The sequence below is a fragment of the Acomys russatus genome, chromosome 29, assembly GCF_903995435.1.
Source record: "Acomys russatus chromosome 29, mAcoRus1.1, whole genome shotgun sequence".
In the NCBI taxonomy this organism is placed as follows: domain Eukaryota; kingdom Metazoa; phylum Chordata; class Mammalia; order Rodentia; family Muridae; genus Acomys; species Acomys russatus.
Window position 1 is genome coordinate 42,303,293 of NC_067165.1, and position 20,728 is coordinate 42,324,020.

The 20,728-nt window shown below is 46.1% G+C and overlaps 2 protein-coding genes and 1 non-coding gene across 4 annotated transcripts in view; all 3 read right to left on the reverse strand.

The window, feature by feature from the left end:
- Per3 (period circadian regulator 3) overlaps window positions 1–6,702 on the reverse strand; it is a 41,231-nt gene extending 34,529 nt beyond the window's left edge. For both annotated transcript variants that reach the window (XM_051171150.1, XM_051171151.1), the window contains exons 1-5: window positions 6,162–6,702; window positions 5,677–5,822; window positions 4,767–4,882; window positions 3,300–3,501; window positions 775–823 (exon numbers count right to left, since the gene is read on the reverse strand). In XM_051171150.1, the coding sequence (XP_051027107.1) occupies window positions 775–823; window positions 3,300–3,501; window positions 4,767–4,882; window positions 5,677–5,822; window positions 6,162–6,286 (638 nt within the window). In that variant the 5' untranslated portion in view covers window positions 6,287–6,702. The remainder of the gene's footprint in view (window positions 1–774; window positions 824–3,299; window positions 3,502–4,766; window positions 4,883–5,676; window positions 5,823–6,161) is intronic.
- Window positions 6,703–10,023: 3,321 nt separating this feature from the next.
- On the reverse strand, window positions 10,024–17,397 carry Vamp3 (vesicle associated membrane protein 3). The gene is made up of 5 exons (XM_051171106.1): window positions 17,360–17,397; window positions 16,635–16,716; window positions 12,732–12,890; window positions 12,031–12,082; window positions 10,024–10,928 (listed from the first exon to the last, which is right to left on the reverse strand). The coding sequence occupies exons 1-5, from the start codon at window positions 17,395–17,397 to the stop codon at window positions 10,912–10,914; spliced, it is 348 nt and encodes a 115-aa protein (XP_051027063.1). The 3' UTR covers window positions 10,024–10,911.
- Window positions 15,542–15,648, reverse strand: LOC127212116 (U6 spliceosomal RNA). Its single transcript, XR_007833499.1, has one exon. It is a non-coding gene; the product is annotated as a U6 spliceosomal RNA (small nuclear RNA).
- Window positions 17,398–20,728: the final 3,331 nt, after the last annotated feature.

Sequence of the window (20,728 nt, forward strand, 5' to 3'; positions counted from 1 at the left end):
TTTATTCTTACCAGGTGTGGTGGCACATACCTTTAATTGCAGCACTCAGGAGGCAAAGGCAGGTGAACCTCTGTGAGTTCCAGGATAGCCAGGGCTACATAGAGAGACCCAGTCTCAAAAAAAAAAAAAAAGTTTTCTTTCTACTATGAAAGCATTACTACAGTACTTAAATTCAGAGAGTGACAATTATGTATAGGAAGTAAACTCCTGAGAAAGTGTGGCCAAGTGTCTTCTACATCACTCTCTTTTTAAGCTATTAAAACTTCTAAAAACTGAGAGGCTGTTGTGGGGAAATTTTAAAAATTAATTTCTTAAATTTATTTTTTATATTTTTATTGTTTTGGTTTTTTGAGACAGGGTTTCTCTGTGTAGCTCTGGCTGCACTGGACTTCCTTTGTAGACCAAGCTGGCTTCGAACTCACAGCAATCCGCCTGCCTCTGCCTCTAGAGTGCTGGGATTAAAGTAAAAATTAATTTTAAATATGGCTGAACTGAAAAACAGACAAAAAAAAGCAAAAGGGGCCTTGAAGCAGTTATTTTACAGCTGACTTTAAACCACAGGCTCTGACGTCATAGGACTAGTGATTATTGATCAGTCTTTTCATTTTTCTTCTCAATCCACATATAAATTCTTATAGCAAGAATCAAGAGGCTTTTTTGTTTTGTTTTGTTGTATCTACAACAGAATCTAGTGGAATACAAAGTAATCGCAATCAGGTTGAACTGAAATGAAGAAAATAGGCCACATTTTGAGCCTCTGTGTCCTATACTTACCAGATTCTGCAGAAAAAGGATTTCACGGGTGCATTTTCATACCGTGAGGCTAGAAAGAAAGAAAAATGATCACTCTGTCCCTCCCGGGGCAGCTCCTCAGTGAAGCAATCCTGTCCCACCACAGGAGCCCTCGAGTGCTTCTGGGAGCTGTGTGCTCTCATCTGTGGCGCCTGCCTGAGCTTCCCTTACTCTACAGTTAAGCACATTTGTTACTTCCATGTCACTGTGATGATCTGATGACAGTGATTTTGGGGCCTACGGTCTGGTCCACGGCAATAGTTTGGGGAACACTTGAAGTATTTTCAGATTTCAGTTCTCTGATGTGTAAATGTGATTGTTTTCTTTCACTTTAGTTTTGACCTTGGGAGAGTCGTTACAAACTGTGCCCCTGGTCACATGTATGATCGCGTATGACAGTCATGTACTGCTACAATCATCGACTGTCCCAACTATAGCTGCGTCTACGGCCTCTCCCTCATGCCATGTTTCCGCCAGCCTTCCTGAAACACATGGTGACAACACGTGCTTTGGAGGTGAATGAGGAGGCAGAGCCTTCACCCAAATGGTCCCTTGAAAAGACCTAAGTTACAGAACTATGGAAAACTGTCAGCACACGCACACACTGACATTATCATAGCCAGGGGGAGTCCCTCAGATCCCAAATACTCAACAGGGCTGTCTGTGCACGCCTAAGGAGAGGACCACAGGAAGAGCCAGAAAACTGCCTCTCGCTCACACTGCTTACGCACCACATCAGGTTCCATGTCCACTGTGAGCCAGGCTCTGACTCAGTGGGCACAAGCCCGTAAGACACTCAGCGAGCTGTGAACGTTGAGCTCTTAAGAACCACCAGATCCTCCGGGGAGGTGTGGACAACCGACATTAGGTGGAAGCAAGCTCTAAAACATGACCAGACCGACAGCAGAGTAAAAAGCATCTATGTCCTCCTAAGTCCTTGAAGCTCAAGAGGAAGCGACTGAAGCAGGCAACCCGGGCACAACCGAGCGCGAGCGCGGAGCTTACACACTGTTCTCAGCTGAAACCTGAACCTGAGATGCTCACAGCGGAAACACAGTGTCTGAGTAAACTACACGCACATCATGTCCGCATGGCAGAAGTCAGGGCTTCAGGGTGTACTGAAGTTTTAGACAGGATAGAAGTAATACAGCAAAGATTAACCAGCAAAGATTAAAAAGGTTGTAAGACGCTGGCTGCTCTTCTAGAGGGCCCAGACTCTATTCTCCGCACCCACATGTTAACGTCCACCCGTAACTCCAGTTCTAGGGAATCTAATGCCCTTTGATGGCTTCTACGGGCACTGAAACCCATGTGGCTCCACAGACACACAGGCAGGCAAGACGCCCGTACACATACAAATAAGAAAACCTTTTCAAACCAAGCTAGATAAGGTGATGTTGGAGACATATCTTAGTCAGTGCCTGCCGAGCCTACACGAGACCCTAGACTGATCCCCAGGACTGCTTAGGCTTGGTGCTGTGTGCCTGTAATCTGTTCACTCAGGAAGAGGCAGGGAGAGCACAGTTTAAGGCCATTTCGGCTATATAGCAAGTTTGAGAGTAGAGAGTAGCCTGGGTTACTACTACAAAAAAAAGAAAAAGAAAAAAATCAAAGTCCAATTAGAGAAAAGGAATTGAAATAAAAGAAAAGAGGTCAAGAGCACCGTCTGCTCTTCCAGAAGTCCTGAGTTCAATTCCCAGCAACCACATGGTGGCTCAAAAACCATCTATAATGAGATCTGGTGCCCTCTGCTGGCATGCAGGTGCACATTCAGGCAAAACACTATATATATAAAACAAACAAATCTTTAAAAGCGAGAGAGAGATGATTCACAAAGGATATAAGGAATAAAGAGTGACTTTAAATAGGAGTCAATCACTGTGAAGTACGCTGGTGATCAAAGCTATTTTTCATATAAAGTGTATGAAATTTCACTGAGCAAAAATAAATATATTGCTCTACTACTAAACAATAAAAATGACATTTTGTTGTGTTCTTTTTAAAAAGATTAAAACCTATTGTTGTGTCGCACCCTTTTAATGCCCGTACTCAAGAGGCAGAGAGAGGTGGATTCCTGTGTTTAAGGCCAGCTTGGTCTACAAAGCAAGTTCCAGGACAGCCTTGGCTACACAGGAAAACCTTGTCTCAAAAAACAAAACAATCCAAACAAACAAACAAAATCCCCAAAAAATGGAGGCTGGAGAGATGGCTCAGCAATTAAGAGCACCAGCTGTTCTTCCAGAGGTCCTGAGTTCAATTCCCAGCAACCACACGGTGGCTCACAACCATCTATATATAACGGGATCTGATTGCCTCTTCTGGTGTGCATGAAGACAGCACACATAAGATTAAGAAAACAAAAAACAAAATAAATAATACATAAATAAAAAGGTAAATACAAATGGCATGGTCTGTATGTTGAAAACAGCATGTTAGTGTCTGTTCTGTTTCTGTCAGAATGACCTGATCCTGGAGGAAGACACCCAACCTGACGTTGGTTCCGTTACCTCTTTGGGTCCAGCTGTTCCAAAAAGGGAGCTGAGTGCGAGCAGTATGTGTGTAGAACACCCTCACGTCTTGAGGAGCAATCAGGTCAACAAAGTGCGAGGACTTCAAGACATCTTTCTTTGAATTCAGGATCAAAGTAGCCTGTTCAGAAATGTGCACTAACCTTCCAGACAGAAATGAAAACACTGCCACGAAGGTATCCTACGAAAAACATTTAAAATAAACATTGAAGAACATACAAACAATACTCTGAAAAGTCACTTTCTTCCGGATTTCTACCACAATATATGGTTTTAAACACACACACACACACACACCTTGTTAAAAAAAAAAAAGCCTCCTAAACAGGATGCTTCTTAATAACTATTACAAAAACTGTACCGTGCTTCCACAAAGTTTAATCTCTATGCCAAAAGGCCCACGCCAGCTTCTACACAGACTAATATATACACGGCACATACACTTTTCTCTTGTGAAACTGCTCTCCACCAGGAGGGACTGTCTTCTTGTTAGCAATGCAGATTCTGTGCTGAAAGACCAAGCTCAAGACCTGCCCTCCTTCATGAAGCTGTCCCTGACAGACCACACTTTATTAACCACTAACAGCATTTATAATCACCCAGCATGCTTGCTAGGTTGGACCTGCTTCCCTGTCTAGACTTATTTTAGACATTTTAGAGAATACATGTTTTCTTAAAGCTTGGTTTTTGTTTTTGTTTTTTGTTTGTTTTTTGAGACAGGGTTTCTCTGTGTAGTCTTGGCTGTCCTGGACTCCCTCTGTAGACCAGGCTGGCCTTGAACTCACATCAAACCACCTGCCTCTGCCTCCTGAGTGCTGGGATTAAAGGCGTGCACAAACATCTACTACAGCACTGTGGATGCGAGCAGAATAAGCTCTACTGTGTAACACTACACAACTCCTGTTGTAACACTATAAAAATCACTACGTCATGGCGATGCTGGAGTCTAAACACTAAGGAGTTTCCACCATCAACAAAATATGAGGCTTCATTACTCCGTCAACAAGAAGAGACTTAAACTATGAATATACTAAAGGTCTCTTCTAAAATTTCATCATGAAAAAACGACATCTCCACTCTACAGAATCCAGTTGTTACAATTTGAGGAAGTAGGTATTAGGACTAAGAATGACATAAATACAAAGTAACATTTGGAGATTAAAGTAAGAGGAAGGCCACATTTTGCTTGTGTTTTTATGGGATGCCAAGGGGGTGGGGAGTGGGTACCTGACTAAGAATATGAGGCTAGGACACAGCACAAGGTGTGGCCTACCTTCAGATGCTTTCTCTGGTATGGGCAGGAGACACTACAGTGCCTTTTTAAAAAGCAGCTCCGCCTTTATTTGCCTCAGCAAATGGTGCTTTCAGTTGACTATTTTAACACCCAGAGAAAGCTCCCGAGGAAAAGTCACCCCAGTGGAGATGGCAAAACTCATGAACTCTTACTGTGTTCTTGGAAGTATGTTCAGAAACAAGACAGGCCAGCTCCTCAAGACTGTACACAGTCACATCTGCCAGACATGTTCCATGTGGACTGGGAATCTGGAAAAATTCACTGTTTGCTAAGAAACACAGGGAGATAAATGAACAGTCTGGTGACAACAGTATCTTTAGGAAGTCAGTTCTTAGTACTCTCAAGCTGGCTTGTTTTCTTAGATGAGGGTACCTTAAACGTGTTTCCCTCAAAACCAGGGCTTTTTCTTTTTCTTTGCATCAAAAGTATTAGTTATGCAAACTTAAGGCTATGAATTTTATGAACCTGGCCTGTTCTAGGTTACAAAGAGGAAGGTTCTAAAGCTAGTTAACAAAATCAAAGCCCAGATATACACATAGATTTTTTGTAGTGAACATTAGCATTCACAAACTATCCATTTGTCACAGGCTAAGCAAAGAGGGTTATGCTAAAGAGGCAACTTTATGGAATACTCCAGAAGAAAAGTCAGGGTGAAAGGAAAAAACATTTCTTCTTTGATTTAGTCATTTTTTGTATACGGTAACTGTATTTCCAAGTATGTACATGACCAGAAAATATACATTGTAACTTCCATGGAAAATATACATTATAACCTCCATGGAAGGCAAAGCTCCTTTAAAAAGCCTTCAAGTTTTACTTAAGCTCCTGAACTCTAAACTCGAGCAACAGATCTGCAAAATATTGCATAATTACTAAACTAGCATACAAATGATAATGTTCTTTTGGCTTTTCAAACTTGGAAAGCCAAAAGTACCATTTACATCAGCTTTAGATTTGCTTGTCTTGGCCACAAAAAAAGAGCAAGCCTCTTGAAACTGGAATCCCACTGTACCTGAGCACTGACTGGGCCTGGTGCCATGTTATTCTCTGCAACTCATTTACCTTGCACACTATGTACACAGCGTAGGGCATAGTTAAGGGCATCTAGGGTGCTGGGTTTACTGTGTCTCTCGGCTGGAAAATACTTTTTCATTTCTTGAACAACCATTATAAGTTCTTCAGACATTCTGTTTCGGTCTTCATGTTCACTGAATAGAAAAACAAACAAAACAAAACAAGAAATGGCAATAGTGGGTTGACACTCAGGAAATACCTGATTTTTAGGGGTGTCTGGGAGCATCAATTCACTCAGGTCACAAGTTTAGTGTCCTCTGTCTTCCCTCTTTCTTCCCCTACGCTGGTAGTTTACTTTAGTAACACCCTTCTCCCATCGATTCTCATTGAACTGTGTAAAAGTTCCCTTTCGAGAGGGTCCTTCTTACCCCGCCCCCGGGGTCAAAAAATAATTAAAAAGTAGTAAATCCTGCTTTCTCAACTCCAGGGAAGGACAGTAAACACAGGGTGGGAGGTAGGCTTCCTAGCGTCACCTGTGGCTGCCGTCCACGTAAGTTCCCTGCAGAGGACCCTTCTGGCCAGACGCCCCCTGGAGCCCCTGTCCCCTAGCCTGGGGACAGTCGCCGCCGGGCGCTGCCGGATCTCCACAGAGGTCCATCCCGCCTGGCAGCCCTCAGCCTGCTTCTCTCAGTTTGCAGCTAGCAGCCCAAACCAGCTTGTTTTGGTCCCTGCCATCGCCTTCGGGAAAGACTGGTCGCCGACCACGCTCATCTGAGGGGCACTTTTCTCCTCAGCATTTCCACAGAATCTGCTCGGGTGCCGAGCTCCACCAACAGCTCCACGCCGGAAGCGGGCTGGCCGGACCACCAGCGTGGCTCTCGGGCGCGTTCAGACCAAAACAACTTTTCCACCTTCTGTGCAGGGAAGTCAGCGAGCATCGAGGAACACCTAGAACGTAACGTTGCGAGGTGACCGGGCGGAAGGCAGGGGCAGGAGTGCCCGGCCGTGCGAGCTCGCCGGCGTCCTGCCAGCCGAGCGCTCGCCGCCTCCCACAGCCCCGCAGAGCCTCGCCTACACGCGGGCCGGCGAGTCTCGAGGCCAGTCGCGTGCAGAGCTGCCGCCGGTCCCGCCTCCCTGCGCGCCACGCGCTCTGGCCCCGCCCCCCACGCCGCGCGATTGGTGGCTGCGGCCTGCTATGCAAGCTCCCATTGGTCAGGGGGCGGGACCCAGCTCGGGCACGGCGGGGTTACATAACCGTGGGCAGGTGGGCGGGTGCAAAGGCCTCAGAGTGCCTTACATAACGCGCGGGTCGGGCGAGGGCGGCTCTTGGCCAATCCCAGCCAAGTGGAGTGGCCTGGAGGACACGAGGGCCTGGCCGCGCCTGTCTACAGCTCTGCTTCCCAGGGGCGGGGCCTTGGGGCTGTCAGTCACGAGAGGGGCGGATCCATGGCCGGGGCCAGCGCGGCCGACCGTTGAGTGGAACCCGTGACACCTCTGGATCCACAGACCTTTGGGGCTTCCTGGGGTAATCCTGGTAGTGCCCAGGGACGCAGTACTTTGGGGTGAAGGCTCTTCTTGGGTTCCAATTGTTTTAATCTTTCCTAAACTTACTGTCCCCTTCCGCCCGCCAATATAGGTAAATGAACCCAGGTAGAATCCAACCGAATTTTCAGAAATGGAAGTTTAATGGTCCAAGATAGCTTACCTGATTGCCCTCTAGCTACAGATTCATCTGGCAACAGGAGGAAGATAAACACGTAAACCATGCTCCGTTTTCGAGCAAACAGCCGGGAGGCGCTCATTTTACATAACTATCTCTACTCTTCAGAAACTACACTCTGCAGGGGATGGAGAGATGGCACAGTAGCTAAGAGTGGAGCCCTACTGCATCCTTTCCGTTGGGTGGTTCCCAAGCACCCTCTACCAGGTGCCTCCTTATGAAGTGCCTGCAATCCCAGCTTTAGGGCGCGTCCAACGGCCTCACTGATAAAGGCTCCGGCACACACGTGCACATGCACATATCCAGACATACACAGAACACCTAAATAATAAAATCTAAACAAAACAAGACAAAACCAAACCACTATTTGTTGGATGAATGAAAGGTGTTCAGGTTAAAGGAGAAGGGGAAGAGGCCAGAGGGCAGTTCTCCAATGTATCGGACAAATCACCTAATTTTCAAAGTCTTTCTCCACACTGGATCACTCTACTCCCAAGCTCTTCTTCAAGAAGCATCATCCTACACAACCACTGAGTGCGCGCACCTGGGCGGGGACTAGTGTATTGAGGGCAGGACAAAAACCTCTCATACTCAGCATACAACACGAGTGACTCCTCTAAATTAAAGCCTGAGATAAGCCGGGCGTGGTGGCGCACACCTTTAATCCCAGCACTCGGGAGGCAGAGGCAGGGCGCATCACTGTGAGTTCGATGTCAGTCTGGCCTACAAAGTGAGTCCAGGACAGCCAATGCTACACAGTGAGACCCTGTCTTGAAAAATCAAAAACAAACAAAACCCAAAAAACCAAAACCAACCAACCCCTACTTTGGAGTTAATTAAAAATCTTACCTGGTCCATATTACGTTGTAAGGGTGGAGGAAAGAGGGGAAGTATATTCAGAGGCGACAAATATGGATTGGGGGGGGGGGGAGCCACGCATTTGTAACATCTCTCATCTATCTGCTTGGTGGTTGTGTGGTGTCCCAGGGCCAGCTCTGCAGATCATTTCAAAGAGGACCATATTAAGAAACCCAAGGGCCAAATCCTGACTGGTAACTGCAAGCCAGCTCCCGACTTGTTTTGCACTGAAAAGCACTCGTTTTTAAGGTATGTGATGGTTAATTCCAGTTGTCAACTTCATTGGGTCTGGAATCAACTAAAAGGCAACCTGCCGGGTATTCCTGGTGGATTTCTCGCTCCAATTATGTGATGTGAGGAAGACCTACCCTAAACGTAGGCAGCAACTTTTGGTGGCAGCCGAAATAAGACAGAAGGAAGCAAGCCTTCACTCACAGTGAAGTTAATCTACCCTGGTGTAGCAGAACTCAACTTCTTTGGACTTCAACATGGGCTGAAGACTAGAGGGTGCCAGGAGCCCTCCAGCCTACAGCGTAGACTTGAAGTTAATCTACCCTGGTGTAGCAGAACTCAACTTCTTTGGACTTCAACATGGGCTGAAGACTAGAGGGTGCCAGGAGCCCTCCAGCCTACAGCGTAGACTGGGACTACGGAAGCACTCAGCCTTATGCACAAAGTAGCCACCAGGTTCCCAGGCTCTTCAGTGTGAGGCAGACCATGCCTCATAGGCCAGTCTAATAAAGCTTTTTTTTTTTCTTTCTCTACAAAAAAGGGTTTCTCTGTTTATATCCCTGGCTGTCCTGGACTCACTTTGTAGACCAGGGTGGCCTCAAACTCACAGGGATCCACCTGCCTCTGCCTCCCGAGTGCTGGGATTACAGGCTTGCGGCACCATGCCTAGCTAAGAAAGCCTCTTTTAATATATACTCATTAGTTCTGTTCCTCTAGAGAACCTTAGCACAGGTGAGATAGATCTACAGCTATTCACTGGAACATGCCCCCAGCGGGAATGGGCAAGAAAGAAAATGTAGTTTGTGAGGGAGAGACAGGGAGCAGCAAGGGGCAGAGGTTTTAGGACATGGATCAGGCGTATCCACCCCACTCTAAGAAACATGAGACAAGATCATGTCAATAAACAACTTTATTCAGGTCACCACAGTGGGAAAGTTCCCAGCTAAATGCACAGAGAAGCGAGGTATTACTGTGTTAAGGCAGGAGCCAGTGAATTCCACGGGATGGAGTATGGAGGAGGCAGCACCGAGGTTGTGGAGTCAGAGCGGGACAGAGGCCCTGGCTGATGCGGCTTTCCCACAGTGGGCATGCTGCAAGGCCTGTCCTCAACATTTGTACTGTTTCAGCAACATCAGAGAAACAGAGAAAAACTAGAACCAGATTCTAAGACATCTTAACTGATGCTGCTTTGCATATAAACACAAATTTCAGGACTTCAAATGGCACTGCCACAGGCAAGCAGTAAAGCCCTGCTTCTCCTTCACTGCTTCCTCATTTGCATCCATGCCTGAACTCCCATCTTTGAACCACACCTTGATGGAAGTTCTCATACACACATGAAGTGTCTCAGATGGCAATGGAATGGCTACGTCATAAAAGCAGCAGGCGTCTCAGGCTAGCTGTCCTCTAGCAGTGCCCAGTGCCCATAATACAGGGGATGAGTAAAAGCAGTAAACAGTCTTCCAGAGCTCCGTCTGTGCAGACTGATGCCTATGAGAGGCTGTGGGGCTGCAGCCACAACACACTAGAGGCCACAGCCTAGTTCAGCCTGCAAACTGCTGCCTAAATGTCTTGTCTACAGGTGTGACTTGAGCTCACCTCTATAGCTCTATGAAAGAAACCAAGTCAGAATGAGTAGCATTATCTACAGCACTTCACAGGAAGGACTGTCAAAATGGTGAAGGCTCACACAGTATTAACACTTTTTCTTGAAGGGCATCTCGGGTTATATTTGGCACTTATTTGAACTTATCTATTAAGGGCAAACTTATTGACATTTTATTTGTATCTAACTTTTGGCAAAATAGAAACTTTGGTCATAGTTCTATAAAACATTTTAAAGGGTTATTTTTGATTAAAATACTATTTTAGAAATGATACAACACAAGGACAAGAAAGTAAACATCTTCACACCTAACGTATGAGCACGGGCTCTTCACCAGCTTCTTAAATACAGCAGGAGTCAGTAGTGCTTATAAAAAGGAGGGTCCTCCTGATGAAAAGGAGTCTAGTTATCAAAACGAGGCACAGCTGTTATTGTCACTGGTTTGTCTTAGGCAGTAGTGTTCTTTTTGGAAGGTGCAAGTTGGGAATCTAATTACCCACAGGCCTAGAATGTGGTTTGAAGATGATGTCAGATGTGAGGAGAGCTGACTTGAACAAAATCCCCTTCCTGGAATTCACCACGAGCCATCAGTGACAACATCCATCTAGATTTCAGCACTCTGGAACAGCAGGAGTCCTCTTTCCCAGTCTGTAAAGGCACTGTGCAAAATGTGGGCAAGGGTAGTTCACACCTCCAGTTTGAGGTGTATATTAACAAAGGCACACTTTCTAGGCACTATACTGTATGAAAAATAACAAAAATAATCACTTGAAAAAAACAGTAGGTAAGCTGGATAACACAGCAGGTTCTAAGGAGAAAGTCTTGAAGACCGTCCTGAACAGTGGGCTTCAGTTTCGCTGGTTCTTCATTAAGAGACACACCACACTAAGAAGCAGGGAAGGTTTAGAAACAGTGAGAAGGGTAGTTTAGTCTTTCTGCACAGACACGCAATCGGGATTTCTACTGTCTAGATAAGGACAAGAAGAAACTGATAGGGCTAATTCCCTACTAATAGCTTCTCTGCATCCGACAGGGCTCTGGGGAGGCTGAAGTCAAAAGAGATAAAGAAATACCCACTAACATGGAATTAACAAAGAAAGACATGCTTTGCTGAGAAGTTCCCATAAATTGGACTGAAAATAGCAATGGGTTTGTCTGATATACAGCCACAAGAGTGGTGGTAATAGCTATGTATATGTACACATTATTTATTTAATTACTATTTCTGTTCTATGCCAGGTACTTTTTTATGTAGTAACCAGACTTGTCCTACCACCACAAGGTGGACAATCATTACTATCTTCATTTTTATTCATGAGGACACTGAGGACTAGACATCCTCAACTGCTTGTCCAAAGCCACAGAACCTCTACCACAAGGGTGTCGAGCTGGGATGGATCAAGGTGGTCTCAGCTAATCCCTACACTCCACAAAAGGAAACACAGACTAAAACTGCATAGGAGAGAAAAACTGACCAGACAATAGGAATGAGATTCCCTATTCTCAAAGGATTACTGTATGTATATACACATACACATATACAAAACACCAGACTTAGCTGTCACATGCCTATAATCCCAGCACTCGGGAGGCAAAGGCAGGTGGATCTCTGAGTTTGAGGCCAGCCTGGTCTGCAAAGTGAATCCAGGACAGCCAGGGCTATTACACAGAGAAACCCTGTCTCTAAAAACCAAAAACCAAAACAAAACCAAAAACCCACCAGACTTTAATTATAAAAATTCAAATATTTAGGCTTAGTATGGTGGCACATGCCTATAACCCTTGCACTTGAGAGGCTGAGGCAGAAACACCCCAAGTTCAAGGCCTCTACATGCCGTCTCAAACTTCCCTCAACACTACCATCCCCAAACACCTTCAACTGCTCAAAATATTTGAATGGGAAAAAATAAAAAGGTATTTAAACCTTGGAATGAACTAGCTCTTTACTTCTGCACAGGCAAACATCCATGAACATGGGGTAACTCACCAATGATGATGATGACAACAATCACCAGGACACTGATCCCTATTGCCCACATCTGTAATAAGACAGGTCCATTTAATATCATAAAAACACTCAGACAGTGCTTGATGCAACAGCTACAGTGTGAAATAATTAATCATTTCTAAAGTCTAAATTTAATGTTAAGGCCTGAAATTTAGCTATAGGCTTTCAAAAGTGTGCTCCAATCCTCTGTGGCCCACATTTTCACTTGTCTCATGTACCTCAGAATGTCCTTTCTACATAAATCACGACAGGAGGTATCTGAGATCTGATCAGATTCTCATTTCCTAACTGTCTTCTAAGTCTGCCATGCACCATCTTTGTATGCTGTTCTCTCCTCTTTTGTTGAACAAGATGGGACTTCTTAGCATTTAACCTTTGAAACTGCAGCCATTACCAGATTGACAGGCAAAGTGAGCATCAAAGCCAGCACTCCTTACACAGGTGTCTTCAGGTCCCTGGGCAGAGGTACCTGTCATGACTGGCTTGGCAGGCTGATTCTGCATGTCTTCTAACTTGAGCCATGTGAGGTTAGATTGCTTGTTCTGAGCATGGAGAAGGATGTAGACCCATGATTGGCCCAGATTCCACCCACTACCCAGAGTCACAGAGCCCAACACTGTGGCACCCGCAGCACTCTGGGAACGGAGGGCCTGAGCGAAGGTCTGTCAAGAAAGCGTTACCTTGCAGTTCTTCCACCAGTACTTTCTCTTCAATTTGGCAGCGCTTGTTTCAAACTGAGAAGCACCTGCCTGCAGCGCGTCTGCACGGTCGTCCAGCTCCGAGAGCTTCTGGTCTCTCTCTAAGACCTTATCCACATTGACTCTCATGATGTCCACCACCTGGAGGGACATGGCCACAGTCACACAAAAAGGAGAGGAAGAACCGAATTCCACATGAACTCTGGGAGCACGCGTCATGTTTCCCAGGTCAGTACTTCATTCATTGGAGCTAAGCTTTCACTTAAAAATGAGGCCCAGGCCTCTGTAATAAACCACTTAGCAAACCAGGGATGGAAGGGAACTTCAATAACAGACACTTCGGGGAAACCCACACTAGTGTCCCACACCACGGTGAGAGACGCAACTTCCGCCTACACTTTGAAACAGAGAATGACAGGGCGCTCACTCTTCTGGCTGCTTAACACTACATGCAGTCCTGCTCAGGGCACTAACCAAGGGAGGAAAGGCATCCTCGTGGGGAAGCAAGAGCACAACCATCTATAACCACATGAAAGAAGTCTCCAGAAAACCTTTGAAGGAGGCTGGTGAGGTGACCCAGAGGTAAAGGGCCTGCTGTCAAGGCCAATGACCTGGGACCCACATGGTTATAAAGGAAAACTGACTCCTGCAGAGCTGTGCTCTGACCTCTGCATGTGGTACATGTGCTGCGTGTTCCCACCAATTATTTTTCGAGCCAGATCTGTGCCCATCAGTAATCCCTACACTCTTAAGGCAAAATGAGAGGTGCACACAGGAGAATCACCCAGATGGTCACAGGCTTGTTAGCCTGGATTTCTTAGCACAGCATAGCAGAAACAAAAGAGACTTTACCTTAACAAGGTGGAAAAGAACCAATTCCAAGAAAATTACCTTTACCTCTCCCCCCGCCCCCGCACCTCTCTCTCTCTCTCTCTCTCTCTCTCTCTCTCACACACACACACACACACACACACACACACACACACACACACACGGGGGGGGGGGGGGGGGGGGGGGGGCGGGGTGGCAAGTACAAGCATTATAAGAATTAAAGTCTTAGTAAGAGGAAAGACGCTTGGAAGACTTAATACTGCGGAGATGGCAGTACTCCCAAAGTGACCTAGTGGTATGTAATACTCACTCTAATGGCTTTTTTTTTTCATGTAAGTTCAAAGAAGAACTGAGGATAAGCAAATCAATACTAAAAGAAAGAATTACAATGGTCATATCAAACTCACCACAAAGCTAGAGTAATAGAAACCATGATAGTGATGGAAGGGCAGATGAAGACCAGTGTGAAAGAACTGGGACCCACCCAGAAATATGCTTTCACATTTATGGCCAATTGAACTGGGTTTTTGCTGATTCATTGATTTTGGTGTTTGGGGATGGAACCTAAGTCCTGGTATAGGCCTGGGAAAGTGGTTCTGGACGGTGTAAGGAAGCAGGTCAAGTAAGCCATGGGGAACAGCCAGTACACAGCATTCCTAGGTAACCTCTGCACCACCACTTCCTGCCTTGACTTCCCTGGATGATGGACTGTAGGATGAAAGAACCCTTTTGTGCTCCAAGTTGCATTTGGTCATGTGTTCTAGCAACAGAAATCTAAAACAAGCTGTGAAGCTTTACTTTTTTCTTCTAAGCATTTTTATAGTCTTAGCTCTTAAACTTAGTTCACTGGGTTTCTCTGTGTAGCCTTCGCTGTCCTGGAACTCTCGTAGACCAGGCTGGCCTTGAACTCACAGAGATCTGCCTGCCTCTGCCTCCCGAGTGCTGGAATTAAAGGAGTGTGCCCCTACCACCTGGTGCTCACTGGTCTATTTTCAGTTTCTTTTTGTATAGGAAATGGAACCGGAGTCCAACTTTATTCTTTCCTTATGGCTATTTAGTTATGTCAGCACTATTTGTTGAAAAGAATATTCTTTCTCCATTTGCTGGTCTTAGCATCCTTTTGAAAATTAACTAGCAAGCTGAAAATCAAAGTATACTATGAAAAACATAAAATTCAACCAACCCAGAGGATGGAAATACTTATGAACTGCATATCTGACAATGCTGAATGTGAAGAATTCATAGACGAGCCTTACATGTTAACAACAGGAAGACAACAACTAACTCAAGCTCATAAGGAGACCCCACCTCCTGCTTGCTAGGAGCATTGCAGCCACACACTCAGAGGATCGGGGCCCTGGGCACTGCTGCCGGGAAATACGCTAGCATAGGGTACCAGAGTCAACTGCCGTAGAGTTAGGATATGAACCAGAAATGACACCCGCAGGTCCATACCCAAATAAAACAGAAATGAAGACACAGTTAAAGTTCCGGCTCCAGCATTTATCTCTATCGGAGAGGTTAGAACAGCTCACCATTAAGGATGAATTGATAACAAATCATGGTTTATACAGATCATGAACTACATCTTGGCCAAAAGAGAGAACAAGGTGGCAGCAGAGACTACAGCCTGGATAAACATGGATGCATACTAAGGTGAGAGAAGCCTGCCATTATCCTGGAATATGCTATACCTAGAACAGGCTAACGCAAAGAAACAAAGCAGATTGCAGGTTACTAGGCAACCAGGAGAAAGAGGGAAGAGTGCGTGATTATGAAATGAGGGCAGGAGAGTTCTGGAAGAAGGAAAAGGTGATGGCTGTGCAACTCAATGAATATATTAAATATACTATATGCTGAATGATAGACCTTTAAAAATGTTTAATTTTATGTTATAGAAATTTCACCCCAAAGAACAGAATCTTGATTCTTTTTAAAACTTGCTTAATTTCTAACAAAGTATACAATTTGAGTTTTTCACAAATTTGCGTGTCATCCTTGTGCAGGGGCCATGCTAATCTTCTCTGTATCGTTCCAATTTTAGCATATGTGCTGCCGAAGCGAGCACACAATTTGATTTTTTAAAGTAACAGAACTGGTGCAAAAGCCTAAGATGTCCAGAATTAAATTCATAAAGAAATCATCATATCAAAATCTTACTGTATGACTTAAAAACACTACCTAAGACAACTAGTTTTAGGACAGCTAAAAGCAGAAAAATTGTGCCTGGTGGTGATGGAGGCAAAGGCAGCCTAGTATCTGTGAGTTCGAGGCTAGACTAGTCTACAGAGTCGGTTACACAGAGCTCTAGCATTGCCAAGAGACCTGGAGCTACAGCAAGTCTGCCTTCTGTGTGTCCTTCTGCAACTGTCAGAGGAACCCTACAAAGACCTGCCACACTTGGTAATCAGTGAACATGGCTATAAGACACATGACACCTGGAAACAAACAAAAAATAAATCAGAAAGACTTGTTCCTGGCTTGAATAATCTAACTGTCCTGATCTATGGAGTGGCTCTGGGGACATGCTTTCAAGAACAGGTGCTAGTGTTTGAGGTATGTGATTCGATAGTAGAAAAATAAGAAGGAAACCAGGAAGAGTCTACTTTGTACTTAGAATATGGCTTCTAGAACATTCAGGCAACATATTCACATACATAAAATAAAAATGAATTAAAAAGAAAAGAATACGGAAATACTGGTCTGACTTTCTTACAGTAGTTTCACTGTGCCCCTACACAAAGACATCTAGAAAGGTAACACTTCTGATATAGTCAAAATTTATGCTCACACACTGATGATAGGTTTTTTTCTAACATAAAAAAAATTACATGTGTGTGCGGGTATGTGCAGATGCATGCAGGCGCTCTTAGAGGCCCGAATTACAGGCAGTTGAGTGGCCCAAATGAGAATGCTTCAAACCCAGCCTGCATCCTCCGTCAAGTGTTCTTAACCCCTGAACCATCTTTCCAGCTCCAATGACCTTTTCTAAACAACATTATAGAGAACTCCCACGTTTGTTTAAAATTCACATTTTAAAATGTAGAGCAGTACCTCATCTACTTGATTTTGGGTCTGCTGGAGTCTTCGATTGCTGCCAGCGGCAGCACTTGAACCTGAAGGCACACCTGTGGACCTGAAAGGTATAAAGGCACAAGTGTGAGTGCACTATGATTCCCAATGCACTTGGTCAGGCAAACAGGTGATGCTAGTGCTTCTGCAGTGGGACGCGAGGTGCACACACCAGGCTTGGAAGCTTGAGTGACAGCAAGCCTGACACAGGGAAGGCAAGTCTTGCTGCAAGAAATGGGGGCACAAATGCGTTTTTATACTCCTTCAGAAGCGATGTTTAATAGGATCTGCTTTCTGTCAATAAAGTGCTGGGTTTTGTTTTTTGTTTGTTTTTTTTTTAAACTTGCTTTAAGACACACAAAGTTTAAAGGCAGCCAGTATTCTCCTGATCGTTTTGTTGTGGCAAGTAGCCAACACGGAGAAGTACATCCCAAGTGTCTAGAAGGATCTATAATAACGAGAAGGTGAACTGAAGCAACTCTGTGTTGGAAAGCCATTCATCCTCCATAGGGCCACTGAATGCTTCGTTTTCACTCACCCTCACTTTCCTCACGTACTCTGCTGGCTTTGAAGGCTTCCATTCAACTGTTCTCTAAGGCAGCACCCAACACGTGCCTTGCTACCCACCAGCCACCCTACTGTTGACTCAACAGTTCTTTTAAGTCTGCCCTGTGCCCATCACCAGACACTTCGGATGGCTGGCTCACAGAATTCGGGGCCTGAGAGCCACACAGGTAAGGGCCATGGCCTGGAAGCACTATCCGCGGGCTTTCTCTCTCTTTTGAAGAGGATACGACCCCCATTCATTCTGCTCCTCTTCAAACTTAGGACGAGCATGCAGCTGGCTGACCAGGCGTCAACTCTGAGTCCTGCTGCTGAACGTTACCACTAGGAACCAATTTTAGAACTGAGAGTGTTTTTGCTCAAAACGGGAAGTGAAAGCCTGGGCCAAGCTATGTCGGCAGCGCCGCAGCTCTCCGAGGACGCCAAATCGCCGGTCTTCAACCACCGCCCGCCCGGGCCTCAAGCACCTGGCCAGGTCCGGGTCTCCACCGCGCGAGAGCGGGCGCTCCCGGCCGCCCCCGCCCCCCTGGGGAGCCCCCAGGAAGGAGCCACGGGGTGTGGCCCCCGTCGTCCTTCCGCGTCCGCCCGCCCGCCCGCCCGCCCGCCGGCCCGCCGGGCACTCGGGGACGTCGCGGCGGCGCCACGACTCGTCTGAAGGCAGAGTGCACCGCGGGGCCACCGCCCACCTCAGGCCCGGGGCGCGGCGCATAGGCCGGCGAGGCCTCCGCCCGAGTCCGAGTCCCGAGCAGCGGCCACCACGCCTGACGAGGGTCCCAGGAGTGGGCCGCCGCCCCCCACCGGAGCCCGCCTCGCCTCGCCTCGCCTCGCAGCGCGTCACTCACATTTTGGCGGCGGCGGCGGCGGCGGCGGTGGCGGTGGCGGCGAAAGGCTGACGGCCGGAGGACTTGAGCAGCTAGCAACCGAGGCTGTGGAGATGGGCGGGGCCGCGATGACGTCACGAGCAGGGGCCGGACGGGAACCAGCCTGCCGCTCCCAGCCGCCGAGGGCGCGCCGGAAGTGGGCGGAACTGGAGCCAGGCCCCGGCCCAACACTCCGGCTGTAACCTCCCCGATGACCAGAGTGGGAGGGGCCAGAGCTTGGCGCTTACGTAGCACCCGCGCTGACGAATGGGCAGGCGTTCTCGGAGGACAGGTGGGCGGAGCTATAGCGAGGCGCCTGCGCCTTTGGGCTGTGCTCTTCGACGCCACGGACTAGCCACAGCTTCCGGAAGTGTCGCCGCTGCCCTGTGTCTAGCCCTGGAAAGGCAGTTTAGAGTGAGAACCGGTACGTTTTACATTTACTTTGAGCCCGCATACGTTGTCCCTGAGTGGTGACAGTATTAGAAACAGCGGGCGTGCCTAACGTTCCGGAGTGATCTAGTGGTCCTGGGGAGACAACCAACGTTCATCTCTGACAAAGTTGTTAAGAGGCACTAGGAGGTCGATTTGGAGTCTTGATCACAGAGTTTGGGATAAGCCCCCTCTCATGTTATTAGTGGTGACCAATATTTGCCATTGCCTGAGGGAAACCTCGACGTTTCTTCGTTTCCATAGTTTCCTGGCCCTAGCAGAGTAGGCACTCTACTTTTGGTCAAATGGGGTGAGTAGTATACATTGTAAAGTATTCCAATCGTCACTTAAACGGAGCAAATAAGGTCAGTTGGTGGATTCCTAAGTGAAAAACACTATCTTCCACTTCAACATGGTAATTCCAAAACCTTAGGTTAGTGTGTATTGCAAACAAGAGCGTGCCACACAAGTGGGCACCGAGTTGAGCAGCAGCTAGGAAGAGCATATTGGGTCAGTGTACGTGGAAATAACCAGCACAGACAAACTGGAGAGTGTGGGGCTGGACTTGAGAGTGAAGACAAGCAAGACAGTGGCATTTAAATGCAGTGGGCTCTAGAAAGTACTCAGGACTCCATTGGGAGATTCCGAGGTAAAACTGTGGTACTAGTTCTGAGGTAGATTAGAAGTGAGGTACTCCTAGGGAGAGAAGTGGGCGTCTGCGGTAAAGAGGTCTGGAACAATAATGAAAAATACCTAGAAGGGAGGCCTTGGGGAAGTAAGCTGGGAAGGGTCTTAAAAAAACAAACAGACCCCCCCCACACACAACTGCTTAGTTGGCAGATTGCTTATCTAACATGCTGTCCTTGGTCTGATCCCTAGAACCACATAAGACGCAGCCTGTCGGCACACCCATAATCTCAACAGTTGAAAGCTGTAGGTAAAAGAGAAGTTCAAGGTAACTCTTGGCTTAAGTGGGGAATTTAAGGGTATACCCTGGGCTACCTGAGAAAGGTAAAATTAGATTTGAGGTCCTTCTTTCAAGTAATTGCACTTAAAATAGGTGATTGGTGTGTTGAGAAACCAAGCTATGTGTGGAGAAAGCAAGTGCTTTTGGAAAGTGGCTTGGAGACACTGGGTGTGAAAACACTACGCGTGGAAGACAAAAATGCTTCCAGTTCTAGCTATGAACTCAACCTCAGCACCTTGGATTTCAGGCCAGGTTAAAGCAAAACACGGATAATATGGGGAAATTTTCTTCGTTTTTAATTTACAGCAGAAAGAATATAAAGCATTCAGAAAACATTTTCCATATTTTAAGGGCAATTCAAAACATTTTGCATGGTTTCCAGCAGCTGAGTTCTTCAACAGATCCATTGACTCAATGATGCTTTACATGCACAATTACAAAAATAAAACTTACAAAAAAGAAGACATCTAGACTAGGTTTACATGCAAGTCTCAGGGACCCCCCATTGGGCGCCAACTACTGTGTGGAACTGCCATAAGCGACCGTGCAGCCAGAAAGGGGTTCGTCTTAATGTCTTTATTTCATTCACACAGTACAGCTGATTCTGAATGGGTAACAAGGACAGCAATTAAATCTTCAGGAGACAGAATAAGATTAGCTATTAATTTTATAATGAAATCCTACTCCTGGCACTTGGGAATTCAGATTATCCAAGAAAGCTGCACCTACCTATCACCTTATATCAAAATTAAGAGTCATAATCAAAAAAAGTGGTCAGAAATGTTTTGTTTCCGTGGAAGTACGCTTCGACCTCACCTAGAATTCACAGTTGTACTGGTAGGTTTTGACCCTACTTCTATCCCCTCCATAGTAACTTCCTAATCCTATGTAAGTCTCTATCTTCCAGAATTTTCTAACTTATTCAGCTAATAATGTGGCATGTGAAACATTTAAAAAAATACATGTGAGGGTTGAAGCAAATCCACTGAGGTCATTACTCTGGTCAAATGATCAATTATCTGAGCCATAAGCAATGGAGTAAATGTACCCAAATCAGTATTAATATAGGATATTCTAAAAGACCTGGCTTCACATTCTATTCCCTGTCATGAATACAAGGGTGTTTTTGTAAATTACTCAGTGTCCTCAGACAGGTCAAATTGTGTAAAATAATAGATATGGGGGGTGGAGGTGGCAAGGATTGCAACAGCTGCAACGTAACCCACACATGTAAAAACAAAATTGGGTCAGGTCAG